General features: G+C 44.8%; 1 protein-coding gene across 2 annotated transcripts in view; it reads right to left on the bottom strand.

Moving 5' to 3' along the window:
- Positions 1 to 464: 464 nt before the first annotated feature.
- EGFR (epidermal growth factor receptor) overlaps positions 465 to 15,158 on the bottom strand; it is a 337,156-nt gene continuing 322,462 nt past the window's right edge. For both annotated transcript variants that reach the window (XM_070729530.1, XM_070729531.1), the window contains exon 28: positions 465 to 3,503. In XM_070729530.1, coding sequence (XP_070585631.1) covers positions 3,118 to 3,503 — 386 coding nt within the window. In that variant the 3' untranslated portion in view covers positions 465 to 3,117. The remainder of the gene's footprint in view (positions 3,504 to 15,158) is intronic.

Here is a 15,158-nt window from a genome sequence, read left to right as displayed (position 1 = left end):
TGACAAGGGTGTGGATGTCTGTAGTAGAGTTAGTAGGTCTTTGTGGTATGGGTAGTGGTTGAGGTGGTCTTGGTGGCATGTAGACAGGTGGTGGTGGAGTGGTTAATGGAATTTGGTTAGGTGGTCTTGCATTTAACAGTGCTTGAATATTATTCTCCATGGATGCCAGACGTGGTTCAATGTTTTCTATGAATGTTTGTTGAGTTTTAGAGGTTGCTAACATGTTTTCTCACAGAGAAATATAAATCATGAAAAATTAGAGCATGTTAACCTGTTGACATTGAAAAGGTAGGTAATAGTTTCTCTTTTATTACTTAAGTCTCCAAAATGAAATCATAGTTCAGAAATGCAAAATATCTTGCACTTAGGATGACTTCATACATAACCACAATCTTTCGCTTGGGAATCAGTTTCAGTTTTCAAAGAAAAAATCATTACATGAAGCAATCCAAAGTAGTCTTACATATAAGCAAATAATTTGTTTACTTGAAATCATGCATATACATTGCATAAAAATGATACAGAATTGTGGCTAATTCCTGCAAATCAAAGCAGGAAATGTATATACAGCTCATTGTATATATGTAGTACCCATGCATTCTGGCAACTAAACAAGAATTAGCTCACACTATCATATTTCCTGTAGTTACCTATGGCTGCAAAAGTTTGACAGCGAAAAAACCTGACTTGTTCAAGCTGTAGTGTTGGAAAAGGCTCTTGCACAATCCTTATATAGCAAATGTAACGAGCAAGCAAATATGGAGCATATAAAACTAAACACAAAGCCTGAATCATTTCACCTTATATATTTTGGGCAAATTCACTGGAAAAGGCAGTTAAGTTCAAAATAATTAGTAAAAGGAAATGAAGCCACCATAAAAACATGGTTACTAGATATAATCAAAGCCAACACTGCCATACCATAAAATAAGTTATACAATATGGAGAGAGACGGTTCATAGAATTGCTGAAAACTTGACACAATCAAACATATAGCATCCATCATCAGCATATATGCAGGCACCTTTAAGTTTGTCTCTTCTATGTAATTAATATTTAAAATACTTTCACAATAAGATACTGGATTTGTTTTCTCCAATTCAGAGTTTCCAGATATATTTATAGTTTCTATAGTCTTTAGTTTCCATTACCACCCAGAGTGAAAATGTAAAGAATAGATATTCATGATGATTTGTGCTTTATAGCAAACTATTTAGACATCACCAACTTTTTGATGATACATTCATGTGTGTGATTTGTTTCCCTCCCACTAAGTTATTATTTTATCATATATTTTCTGGAATATGAAATGCCATAATCCAACATAATGAATGACAGCCAGGGCTACTTTCCAAATGTATTTTACTAGCATAAATTATAGTATACTTTAAAAGAGGAATAGTTATTGCTCAATGATTTTTCATTTGTAATTAAGGCAGAGATTCTAATTATCACATTCATCATTATTTGAACTATATGGAAATTATTTTATAATAGCTTTATATCAAAGTCATAAATTCAAATTAAGAAAGATAACAGTATTAGATAGCACTGCCATCCTCTCCCAGTCTTAGTCTAAGTCTTAGGCTTAGTCAAGCTATAACATTATGCATATTAGTATAGACATAGTTTCAGAAATAAATTCCCCCAAATTTAATAGATCTTATTTTAAAATTAGGCCTAAATTGTATTAAACTACTAGAATGCAATCCTATATACTATTAGAGACACAACTGTATTAAATTCAATTGTACCTAGTTCTGAGTAAAAATGGGCACAAGCATTGTATTAGAACATCAGCTTAATATATAATAATCAGGTTGGCCTAAAAATGATCCTACAATGATGGGATATTTATCATTAATTTATCTGTATAAATGCAGCTGCTGAATTAGGCTTCATATGACTCCTGCAAATTAACTGGTTTATTTATCATATAATGCTGAATTTTGGTACAGAAATATTTTGCCTCAATGCAATTATCTTCAAGATCAATATTTTTTCTCTACCAAAAAAATTCTGCATAAATTCATGATAAATGGATGTTGACTCACAGCATATTGTTTTCCAGTTTTTGCAATATATTTGCTCATGATTCATCCTTAGTACATGCAGTTATATATGTAATAATTTGATTTTACTCAAATGGCATTTCCTTACCACTTTATATATATACTATGTTTAAATGTAGCAAGGCAGTGAAGTGGAATGTTTGTATGTGCAAAACAAGAATCAATATTTTCCATTTGCAGATGCTTAAGTTCATTTTTCATATCTTTAAAATCATGAAACTAAGTTACAAGCACAAAACCACAACAATGCTGTTCATACCTACAGTGAGCATTACAAAGACATGTGACAGAGTACCTTATGATCATTCCTGAAGATCTAACATTTTGGATTTTATCAACATTCCTGAATTGAAACCTGCAGAACTTCCCAATAGTAGTAGTGGCATTGTGTGCTTTATGAAGAAGTAGGCATTCTTTAATTCTGCTCATATAACCAATTTAATCAAAGAATATATGAGCAAAATTCTCACATTTTAAAAAGTGCTATTTTCATTGCAAATAAAATAGCAAATACACTGGTATTCAAATAGCTGGACTAAAGCATAGAAACAATCTTCTCTTTAAACCAAACTACTAGTAACTCTATTAAATAGAGTGACAAAATGATTTGAGTCTTCCATTTATCCTGTGCTCCTCTCACTATGATCCCACATGGCATAAACTTGTCCTTTGCTGTCATAAAGGCTTTTTTTAAAAGAAGTACCACAAATAACTTATAAAAGATAGGGTATAAAAGGACTTAAGGTGGGTGCTTAATACAGCAATTAATATTCAGAAAAATGTTGTGCTTGTATATAGCTTAAGAAAAAAACATTGAATGCTGGTTGATATTTCTTGGTTCTTTGTTGCATATTTTGTAAACATAGACATAAATGAAATTCTAAGCAAACTTGCTGAAACAGTTCAGACACTTGGAAGATAAAAATGTATTACAAATATAATCATGATTTTTAATCTAGCCATAGTTTGTTTCTATATAACAAACAACTCTTTCATCTGTGTTTGTTTCCTGCGTTGCTGAGACAATACAACGTCTCTACTATGGTCATGCGGAGGCTTCAATGTATTCATTTTTTGGCATTGCTATCTTTAGGTATTCTGGATTCTCAGCTGGAGGAAGTTTAAGAATGCCATTAGGCTTGTTGTCTCTGGGCAAGAAGTCTTGCTGGTAGTCTGGATTGTCCAGATTGATTTGGTGGTTGGCTGTCTGATCCCAATAGGAGGAGCTATTAAAAACTGTGTTAGCCAAAGGCGAGAAGCTTGTGTTGAGATATTCTGGGTTATCCAGTGTTACGTTATGCAGCTTTTGATGATTTGAATCATTCATAGACTTTGGATCAATGGGAAGGGAGAAAGTGGTATAGACTGGATTTTGTACCATAGAAGCAGATGCACTTGCTTCTTTTGGGGTCACCTGCTGGTTTACATATTCTGAAATGATTTGAAAAAAGACAATACAAAACATGTATTAAGAACTGCATATAAATTATTCAACATGTTACATTATTTAATTGCAAATTTCTATTAATGAGGAATTATTCATAAATTATTCAATTGAAACAGCCTGCTGGAGATAGAAATCATGTTAATTTATGCAATTACTGCATTTTAAAAATCAAATTTATATATTACAAACATCACAATCTGCAATTAATTTTATGCATTGGTAATCCATTCGCATCTTCTGGTGTTTCCTTCACACAGTCCTTGTGAATGCTAGCATCTGATGAGAGACTAGGGGAGAAAAAGCTTTATAGCAATGTTTGGTAGCACAAAGAGATAGGTGGCAGGTCTATGAAAAGACAGTGCTCTGAAAAGTCACACATTTCCTAGTTGCAAAAATCTTTCCTTGGGATTTTATGAGTTTGGTTTTGAACTCTCATTTTCCTTTTCTACTTCTGTAGTGTTTTTTCTATGGCTCTATTTCTGTGGTTTATATGAAACTGTATGTACAAAATTTATTGTCAGGGACTGTTGTTAATGAGGCCAAGACACATTTCAATATTAAACTCCTTATGAACAAATGAAATACAGGTACAACATGGACAATTTATTATATAAGTTGGAAGTGATGAAATTGGATTACTAGTAAAAATGTCAGGCAGATAGGACAGTAGTTAGGAAAACAAAAGTCTACAAGACATTGAAAAACAAAAAACATCTAAAGCAGAGGTCCCCAACCTTTTTTGCACCAGGGACCGGCTTTAAGCTAGACCAATTTTCCACGGCCCGGTGGGGGGGGGCTTTGGTCATATGGGGGTGGGGTTATGGAGGGGTGGAGCTTAGTGACGCAGCCCTCCACACTTCTCCACAGGGCGGAGAGAATCAGGAGGCTCCTTTGGCGGCTGGGGGCTGCCTGGCTTTGTGATTTTGGCTGGGGGGGGAGTTAGGAAGGTCCTACTTCTCCACCCCCCAGCCAAAAATTCAAAGCCTATCTGCTGGATACGGGCGATGAGTGGGACAGAGCGGCGCGGAAGCCTCTTGCAGCAGCTGCTACAGCCACCGGCTTCCGCGCCGCTCGTCCCACCCATCGCCCGTATCCAGCAGAAGCTGCTGCCTGAGTGCTCTTGGACGGCGGGATTCAAAGTGCTGGGGTGGGGGGTGTCCCGACAGCCCCCCCACCCCAGTGCTTCACCTCCCGCTGGGACAACCCCCACCCCAGCACTTTGAATCCCACCGGCCAAGAGCACTCAGGCAGCAGCTTCTGCTGGATACGGGCAATGGGTGAGACGAGCGGCGCGGAAGCCTCTTGCAGCAGCTGCTACAGCCACCGGCTTCTGCGCCGCTCGTCCCACCCATCGCCCGTATCCAGCAGAAGCTGCTGCCTGAGTGCTCTTGGACGGCGGGATTCAAAGTGCTGGGGTGGGGGGTGTCCCGACAGCCCCCCCACCCCAGTGCTTCGCCTCCCGCTGGGACAACCCCCACCCCAGCACTTTGAATCCCACCGGCCAAGAGCACTCGGGCAGCAGCTTCTGCTGGATACGGGCAATGGGTGAGACGAGCGGCGCGGAAGCCTCTTGCAGCAGCTGCTACAGCCACCGGCTTCTGCGCCGCTCGTCCCACCCATCGCCCGTATCCAGCAGAAGCTGCTGCCTGAGTGCTCTTGGACGGCGGGATTCAAAGTGCTGGGGTGGGGGGTGTCCCGACAGCCCCCCCACCCCAGTGCTTCGCCTCCCGCTGGGACAACCCCCACCCCAGCACTTTGAATCCCACCGGCCAAGAGCACTCGGGCAGCAGCTTCTGCTGGATACGGGCAATGGGTGAGACGAGCGGCGCGGAAGCCTCTTGCAGCAGCTGCCACAGCCACCGGCTTCGGCGCCGCTCGTCCCGTTCATTGTCCGTGTCTGGCAGAAGCTGCTGCCCGAGTGCTCTTGGCCGGCGGGATTCAAAGTGCTGGGGTGGGGGGTGTCCCAGCGGGAGGCGAAGCACTGGGGTGGGGGGGCTGTCAGGACACCCCCCACCCCAGCACTTTGAATCCCGCCGGCCAAGAGCACTCGGGCAGCAGCTTCTGCCAGACACGGGGAATGAGCGGGACGAGCGGCGCCGAAGCCGGTGGCTATGGCAGCTGCTGCAAGAGGCTTCCACGCCGCTCTGTCCCACTCATCGCCCGTATCCAGCAGATAGGCTTTGAGTTTTTGGCTGGGGGGGGGGAGAAGTAGGACCTTCCTAAGTCCCCCCCCAGCCAAAAACTCAAAGCCTATCTGCTGGGTACGGGCGATGAGTGGGACAGAGCGGCGCGGAAGCCTCTTGCAGCAGCTGCCACAGCCACCGGCTTCGGCACCGCTCGTCCCGCTCATCGCCCGTATCCAGCAGATAGGCTTTGAGTTTTTGGCTGGGGGGGGAGAAGTAGGACCTTCCTAAGCCCCCCCCCAGCCAAAAACTCAAAGCCTATCTGCTGGATACGGGCGATGAGTGGGACAGAGCGGCGCGGAAGCCTCTTGCAGCAGCTGCCACAGCCACCGGCTTCGGCACCGCTCGTCCCGCTCATCGCCCGTATCCAGCAGATACGCTTTGAGTTTTTGGCTGGGGGGGGGAGAAGTAGGACCTTCCTAACTCCCCCCCAGCCAAAATCACAAAGCCAGGCAGCCCCCAGCCGCCAAAGGAGCCTTCTGATTCTCCCCGCCCTGCCCGACGCCCCACCCTGTCCTGCATAATGTACTCTGCCGGGAGGGCAGCGGCGCCGCGGACCGGCTGGAAAACCCCAACGGCCCGGTCCCGGTCCGCGGACCGGCGGTTGGGGACCTCTGATCTAAAGCACACAAAGAAATTAACAGTACATTGTTACAATGTTTCAAGAAGTGATGTTGGATAAAGATAATATAACAGTGCTGACTATAGAAGATCTTTCTTCTATATTAGCATTATCACCCCCCAATCAGTGAAGGGCTACGAAAATTTTTACTACCACACTGTGGGTGTGGCTTATGCAGGACGCCCTGCATTTTCTTTCAACATCTTTCAGTGCAAATTGGGTGCTCTGGGGTGGAGTTCCATTTTTGCTACCCCACTGGGTCCCCCCCCCAGTAGCCCACCTCTGCCCCCAACATAAAGATTTACAGTATTTAAGAAATACATTTAATACAATACAGTATTATTTTCTTATTCTCTTTTTTAAATAATCCTTATTTGTGATTTTAATGCAACATTAGGGACAAATGACTAAATTCTGTTTGGCAAATTCAGTTACCATCAAAAAGTAGGTTTATATTTCCTCTCTTCATTCAGTAGTCTAAAGAAAAAATTGGAGATTAAGATTAAGTCAGATCTCCAGGCAATGTATCACTGCTGAAATTGTAAGTGGCTAAACAATTTATGCTCAGTCGGTCATCATTTGAAACATTTCCTTACTTAAACAGAGAATTGCTATGGGTGAGCAAAATGTAATGGGAGTGATTTCTACTCAGCAACTGGGCAGAGAACCAAATATTAAAAAATTTCAATCACACCCCTGATTACAGCATTACAATATTACAGAATTACAACAGCTGGTCAGCTATTAAATCATTATTACTCTGATACTCCTCCCATTTGAAGCTGTACAGCTGTTATTCCAAATGCTTTGGCATATTTCTGATATTTGTCTACATTTATAGGTTTGGTTAATATATCAGCTATATTATGGAACAGTGCAGTAAAAAGTGTCAGGATTAGTTACAGTGGAGTAGAATATAATTAGTGTAAATTAAAAGGAATGCTGAGTCATGGTGGTTCAGCAGAATGTGCTATGACCTGATTGGTTAAGAACTGTATATACTGTAGTGCACTTTTGCATAGGTAGTGTTAATCTGTGGTTAGTCTATGATTGTGGTTAGTGGTAGTGTGTCGTCTCATAAGATAGTGTTGGTGTTATATAAATAGAATATAGAGAATATAGTTTTGCTACAAAGAAGTAAATGTCTTCTCAAGAATTCCTGCTGTATTGTCTTCATTCTGAATGTCTCCAGTTCCTGGTATTGTATCTGATTCTGGGTGGGCAGCTTCTGAACGCAACTCTGACAGAAAGTGCTACTGAAAGTTGTTTTTTTGGATCTCCTTCCAATTACAGTGTCAGCAAACAACACTACAAACCCTGAGTTTGATTTTCGGTTCTGTCCATCATTTGCCCAGTCACTATCTACATAGCATTGTAACAAAAGGTCATCAGATGGCTTTATACACAGTCCTAGATCCCTTGTCCCTTGTAGATATTGTAATATTCTTTTTATTCCCAACCAGTAGTATTGCTTTGGTGCTGATGTGTGCCAACTTAAATGCTAACAGCATTGGTTATATCAGGCCTTGACCACTGGGATAAATATAATAAACTACCTGCAACTGATTGGTATATCTATTACATTCTGTGTCATTTTCTGCTTCCACATCATTCTGGAAGCTCACTGTCATTGGAGTTGATATACTCTTACATTCTAGAATATCATATTTGTCTAATTCTTTTATTTTCTTTGTTTGGCTTACCATATGTTGTACGCCGCCATGAGTCGTCTCGAGAAGGGCGGCATAGAAATCTAATAAATAAATAAATAATATATCCTCCCTGTTGTGTTTTACTTATCTCCACATCTAGGTAACTCTTTATTCCCCTCAGACTTTTTAGTTGAAATTCTTTTTTCAAGCTGCCTGGCAAAGGAGTAAGCTTGTGAGTGATGTTTACTAATAAAATATATGTCATCCACATAAGTGAGCAGCAAACATTCTGCTCCCTCATACCGCACCATGTATAAACACGGATCTGCTTTGCTGCTCCTAAAGCCTAATTTTCTGAGAGTGACATCTAATGATTAATTCCAGTTTCTGGCTGACTGTTTGAATCCATATATGGCTTTATTCAATATACATATACTGTACATATCCATGTTTTGCAATTTTATATCCTGGAGCTTGAGCCATATATATTTCCTCTGACAATTTTTCATTCAAATATGTAGTAGAAATATCTAAGTGATATATGGTATATGCAGCTGCCAAAGCCTATGCTAGCCTTATGGTCTCACTTCTTATGGTTGGTGCAAACACTTCATCATAATATACGTTTTTCTTTTGCCTAAATCCCTGTGCAACTAATCGTGCCTCATACTTCTATTCATTATTGTATAACACCTTCTTTTTATATACCAATTTACACCCCACTACCCTTTGTCCTCCTAATAATCTCATGGGTATAAAAACCTGATGCATATTCATAAACTCCATTTCACTGTCCATAGTTTCCTTCCATTTGTCCTGTTCTACCTTAGGCAATGACATCTCTTGGTAATTACAGATTCTTAATGAACACTACATACTCTAACCCCATTTGCAGTGAACTGATCAGAAGGTATACTTTTATTATTTCTTCCAGATCTCCTTGGTATCATCTGTTCCTGGATTTCTATCCTTTCTCTTTTTATCACATGTCTTTCCTGTTCTATGTCTACTTTCGATCTGCTTTCCCATTTCTCCTTCATAGTTTCAACAGTTTGCACAGCTTCTCCTTCTGGAGAACTCATACTATGCATTGGCATGAATCAGCGTGCAAATTATTCCAATTATTTTGTTCTGCAAAACTAGCAGGCTGTGAAATACCATTTTTCAGGTTCCATCTGTAAACCTATACCCTTTTGAACTTGGCTCATAACCAACAAACTTAAACTTTCCGGCCTTTTTCTGACCTTTTCTCTTGGTGCCTTGCACCCAGGATACCACCCAGGCATAGTCTCTTTGGGACTATGCACCCAGGCATAACTGCTAATTGTGTTAGATGAGCTAATGAAGATTTTCTTTAAATCATCATTACCCTACCCTAGGCCAGCAGGCAGGTACAGCTGGTAAACAGGGCTGCTCATCTTACCTCCTACTGGTGCACCCTCCGAGGCTGTTGCATGCACAAAAGCAAAAAATCAGCAAAAATCGCTGAAATCTCACTTGCGCAAGTGTGCTCACATGAGATTTAACTTGCTGCACATGCGCAGAAGCAAAATCTTGCGCAAGGGCATGTCAGGGGCACACAGCTGCACACACATCCCAGAATTTCCTACCGGGGTCAATGTTCCCTCTAATTTTTTTTGGTGTGGGCGGAAAAGTATAGTGTCTGAGTGACAGTCCCTTTGGGACTGGGTGGCATAGAAGTATAAATAAATAAATAAATAAATAAATAAACAAACAAACAAACAAACAAATAAATTTTCATGCCTGAGCACTTGATTTTTTTTCACAGATGTCACCCAAGACAACTTATTGCGTAATTATTCGAAGCTCGGTGCTGGGGTAGAATAAGGTCCCTTCCCACTATGTTATTCTGTTATTTTATATTTCAATTAATATCATCATTTATTTATTTATTTATTTATTTATTTATTTATTTATTATTTAGATTTGTATGCCGCCCCTCTCCGAGGACTCGGGGCGGCTCACAGCAGAGAAAAACAAATCATAAATAATCTGAATACATTTAAAACATTTAAGATTTAAAAAGAAACCCCATATAGTACATACACACTCACAAGCATACCATACACAATTTAAACATGCCCAGGGGGAGATGTCTTAGTTCCCCCATGCCTGACGGCAAAGGTGGGTTTTAAGGAGTTTACGGAAGGCAGGTAGAGTAGGGGCAGTTCTAATCTCCAGGGGGAGTTGGTTCCAGAGAGCTGGTGCCGCCACAGAGAAGGCTCTTCCCCTGGGGCCTGCCAACTGACACTGTTTAGTTGACGGGACCCAGAGAAGGCCCACTCTGTGGGACCTAATCGGTCGCTGGGATTCGTGCGGCAGGAGGCGGTCTTGGAGGTATTCTGGTCTGATGCCATGAAGGGCTTTAAAGGTCATAACCAACACTTTGAATTGTGACCGGAAATTGATCGGCAGCCAATGCAGACTGCGGAGTGATGGTGAAACATGGGCATACCTAGGTAAGCCCATGACTGCTCTTGCAGCTGCATTCTGCACGATCTGAAGTTTCCAAACACTTTTCAGAGGTAGCCCCATGTAGAGAGCATTACAGTAGTCAAACCTCGAGGTGATGAGGGCATGAGTGACTGTGAGCAATGAGTCCCGGTCCAGATAGGGCCGCAACTGGTGCACCAGGCGGACCTGGGCAAACGCCCCCCTCGCCACAGCTGAGAGATGGTTTTCTAATGTGAGCTGTGGATCGAGGAGGACGCCCAAGTTGCGGACCCTCTCTGAGGGGGGCAATGATTCCCCCCCCAGGGTGATGGACGGACAGATGGGATTGTCCTTGGGAGGCAGAACCCACAGCCACTCCGTCTTATCCGGGTTGAGTTTGAGTCTGTTGACACCCATCCAGGCCCCAACAGCCTCCATGCACCGGCACATCACTTCCACCGCTTCGTTGACTGGGCATGGGGTGGAGATGTAAAGCTAGGTATCATCGGCATATTGATGATACCTCACCCCATGTCCTTGGATGATCTCACCCAGCGGTTTCATGTAGATGTTGAATAGCAGGGGGGAGAGGACCGACCCCTGAGGTACCCCACAAGGGAGCGACCTTGGAGCCGACCTCTGACCCCCCACTAACACCAACTGCGACCGGCCAGAGAGGTAGGAGGAGAACCACTGAAGAACAGTGCCTCCCACTCCCAACCCCTCCAGCCGGTGCAGAAGGATACCATGGTCGATGATATCGAAAGCCGCTGAGAGGTCAAGAAGCACCAGGACAGAGGATAAACCCCTGTCCCGGGCCCGCCAGAGATCATCCATCAACGCGACCAAAGCGGTTTCCATGCTGTAACCGGGCCTGAAGCCTGACTGCTGGGGACCTAGATAATCGGCTTCTTCCAAGGACCGCTGGAGTTGGAGTGCCACCACCTTCTCGACAACCTTCCCCATAAAGGGAAAGTTGGAGACTGGACGATAGTTATTAAGTACGGCTGGGTCCAGGGAGGGCTTCTTGAGGAGGGGGTGCACAAGCGCTTCTTTATAGAGAGTTGGAAAGACTCCCCTCCCCAAGGAAGCGTTGGTAATCTCCTGGGCCCAGCTCCGTGTCACCTCCCTGCTGGCCGAGACCAACCAGGAGGGACACGGATCCAGTAAACAGGTGGCGGAACTCACAGCTCCAATGGCCTTGTCCACTTCATCAGGTGTCACCAGATCAAACTCTTCCCAGACAGGTGGACAAGTATGTGCCCCAGTCACCTCGACTGACTCGTTGTCAGTCGATTCTGTATTACAATTGGAGTTGAGATCAGCCCGGATCTGAGTGACTTTATCAGCGAAAAACGTGTTAAAATCCTCGGCACTGCTCTGCAAGGGCTCCCCAGCTCCCCCCTGGTTAAGAAGGGAGCGGGTCACCCTAAACAGAGCGGCCGGGCGGGATTCCGCTGATGCAATCAAGGTGGCATGGTACGCGCATCTTGCCACCTTGAGTGCCACTTTGTAAATCTTAATAAAAGCTCTTACAAGTGTTCGATCGGATTCGGACCTACTCTTCCTCCATCGCTTCTCTAGACGTCTCTTTTGGCATTTCAACTCCCGGAGCTCCTCGTTGAACCATGGGGCTCTACGGGGTCTAGCGTCGCGGAGAGGTCGCAAAGGCGCAATCCGGTCAAGAGCCCCAGCCGCAGCCCTGTTCCAGGCCTCAGCAAGGTACTCCACCGAACTGCGGACGAGTGCCTCTGGAATAACCCCAAGCGCCGTCTGAAAGCCCTCTGGGTCCATCAGGCATCTGGGGCAGAACATCTTCATTGGTTCCGCCTCCCTGCGGGGAAGGATTGGAGCCAGGAAGTCAAGCCGTAGTAGAAAATGGTTTGACCATGACAAAGGCAACACTTCTAAGCCCCTTAGTCCCGAGCAATTACTCAATTGTTCAGAAAGGAATACCATGTCAGGTGCGTGCCCTCCCTCGTGAGTCGGACCCTGTACTACTTGAGTCAGGTCCATGGCTGTCATGGTGGCCATGAACTCCTGTGCCAGCCCAGAGATTATCCTCTTAAAAATCCAGATAGGCCGTCATACCTACTCCTCCTTCTTATACATTCTTCTTAAAAGAAACAAAAAAACCCTTATACAATTTTTTCCTAATTAGGAAAAAAAATTCCTTCTTTTTTATTAAAAAAATAATAATAAAACAAAACCAAAATCTATTACTATTAAAACTAAAACAACCAGCAAAACAAAAAACACAACTATTAATAAATCCATGCTTTAAAATCTTCATTTCTTAAATATTTATCATAGTATTATAGTAATCTAATAATACTATGAAAATCTATCTGAACACCAATGCATCAATTAATATATTTCTATATTTACTTTTCTATAATTTCATTCAATATTTCCAAGCTCAATTAATTTTCAGGCACTTAGCATTTACTATTAACTTTAATCAATTTTCTACATTTTCAAGTATATTTTAAATTCATAATGCAAAGTCATAAAATCATACAGTACATATCATAGACCCCCCCTATTTATCCCATGTATCTTCAATTAATTTTAACTATGTAATTTTATATAGTTCTAAAATTCTAATCCAGTTTTATGAATTAATACATCCTAATATTAAACAACATCTAAATATATCTTTTACTATCATTGCATAGTCAATCCATATTTAATAATCAATCATCCCTCCTCAAATTTCTACCACTCTTGCCAAAGGGAAGAAACCATGTTGTTTCTCAGTAGCTTGTTTTGATATTTGTTATTTTTCTTTTTAATTATAAGCTACCAAAGGTTTTTACACAGCTGAGAGACATGAAAATTAAAGTACAGTGGTACCTCATGATACAAACACCTCGTCTTACGAACAATCCGAGATACGAACCCGGGGTTCAGAACATTTTTGCCTCTTTTTACGAACTTTTTTCTTCTTATGAACTCGCCGCCACCGCCAAGAAGCCCCGCCGCCCGGCTGTCGCTCTTTGAAACAGTGGGGGGGCTTCCCAGCGTCCTCCTGAACCCAAACACCAAACCTGAACTTCCAGGTTCGGCATTCAGGAGGCCGCTGAGAAGCCCCCCAGCTGTTTCAAAAGGTGACAGCCGGGCAGCGGGGTTTCCCAGCGGCCTCCCGAACACTGAACCCAGAGGTTCAGCAAAAGTTCAGGTTCGGGAGGCCGCTGGGAAGCCCCGCCGCCCAGCTGTCACCTTTTAAAACAGCCGGGGGGCTTCCCAACGGCCTCCCGAACCTGAACGCCATACCCAAACTTCCGGGAGAAGCGCTGGGGAGGAGCAGAAGGGCTGGCTTGCCTCAATCCCCAGTGCTTCTCCCAGGAACACAGGGGCGATGGGGGAGAGAACAGAAGGCTCAGGACTCCGTCAGTCACAGCGCTGGCTGGCAACTTTTCTTTTTAGCGCTGGGGATGCAAGCCGGCCCTTCTGCTCCTCCCCAGCGCTAAAAAGAAAAATTGACAGCCAGCAGCTCCCCAGTCGCCGAAGGAGGCTTAACCCCAGCCCTCTGTCCCACCCATCGCCCGTGGCCGGCAGAAGAGCGGGGTCAGGCAGGAGGCAGTTCTGCTGGATATGGGCAATGGATGGGACAGAGGGGCGGGGTTAAGCCTCCTTTGGCAACTGGGGAGCTGCTGGCTGTCAAATTTGCACTGGGCAAAGCACTCTTCACCTCCCGCCGGGCAACAGTGCTCTTCTGCCGGCCACGGGCGAAGGGCTGGGAAGCCTCTTGCAGCAGCTGCTACAGCGGAGACATTTGGGGTTTTTGCTGGGGGGGGGAGAAAGGCAGGAGGTCCGGTGCTTCATCTGCCCTCCCAGCCAAAAGGCAAAGGCGCGCAGCTCCCCAGCCACTGAAGGAGGCTTAACCCTGCCCCTCTGTCCCACTCATCGCCCGTGGCCAGCAGAAGACCGGGGGCAGGCAGGAGGCAGTCTTTAACATGCCGCAGAGGCTCTGGAGCGCCGCCCGGTCGTCGTCGCAGCACTGGCTTTCGCCCTTGTTGCGTTCGCGAGCTTTCATGCCCAGGAAGCTCTCCGAGCTCGGGAAGGAGCCCATGGTCAGTCGACTGCGGGCGGGAGGAAGGTAAATGCGGCCCGGAGGCTGGGAGGGAGGCGGAATACAGGAGGAGGAGGGAGGCATCCTCCACGCTTTTCTTTCGGAGGAGCTAATTGGCCAAAGACGTTCCCAGTCCAGCAGCGCTTTTACATTGATCCCTTTGTCTGGCCACTTAGCTCCTCCGCCGAAAGAAAAGCGTGGAGGCTGCCTCCCTCCTCCTCCTCCCGTATTCCGCCTCCCTCCCAGACTCCAGGCCGCATTCGCCTTCCTGTGCCACCACCAGCATCCAGCTCCTCCTCCTCTTGTCGCTTCTCTACAAAATGACAGCCGGGCAGCGGCGCAAAGGCTGGGGGTGGCGGGTGTGTGTGGAAGAGGTCCGTGGGAGAACTGGGGGTAGCCACGGCCACCGCCCCATGGAAAGGACCTGGCTGGGAAGCTTCCAAAGGTGATCTTTGCAGGGCCCCCCAGGAGAGAAAGCAGCAGGCGTGGGCTGGGGTCTTTCCTCTGGGGGCAAAGGTGGTGGTCGCAGGGTGCTTTTGCTGCAGGCAGGTGTCTAGGCAGCGCAGCTCCCCCCAGTTCTCCTGCGGACCTCTTCCACACACACCCGCCGCCTCCAGCCTCCGTGCCGCCGCCCAGCTGTCATCTTGTAAAGC

This window comes from Erythrolamprus reginae, chromosome Z, assembly GCF_031021105.1.
Source record: "Erythrolamprus reginae isolate rEryReg1 chromosome Z, rEryReg1.hap1, whole genome shotgun sequence".
Classification (NCBI taxonomy): Eukaryota; Metazoa; Chordata; class Lepidosauria; order Squamata; family Dipsadidae; genus Erythrolamprus; species Erythrolamprus reginae.
The sequence above is the reverse complement of the archived record's forward strand: the minus strand, read 5'-3'. Positions and strand labels throughout refer to the sequence as shown.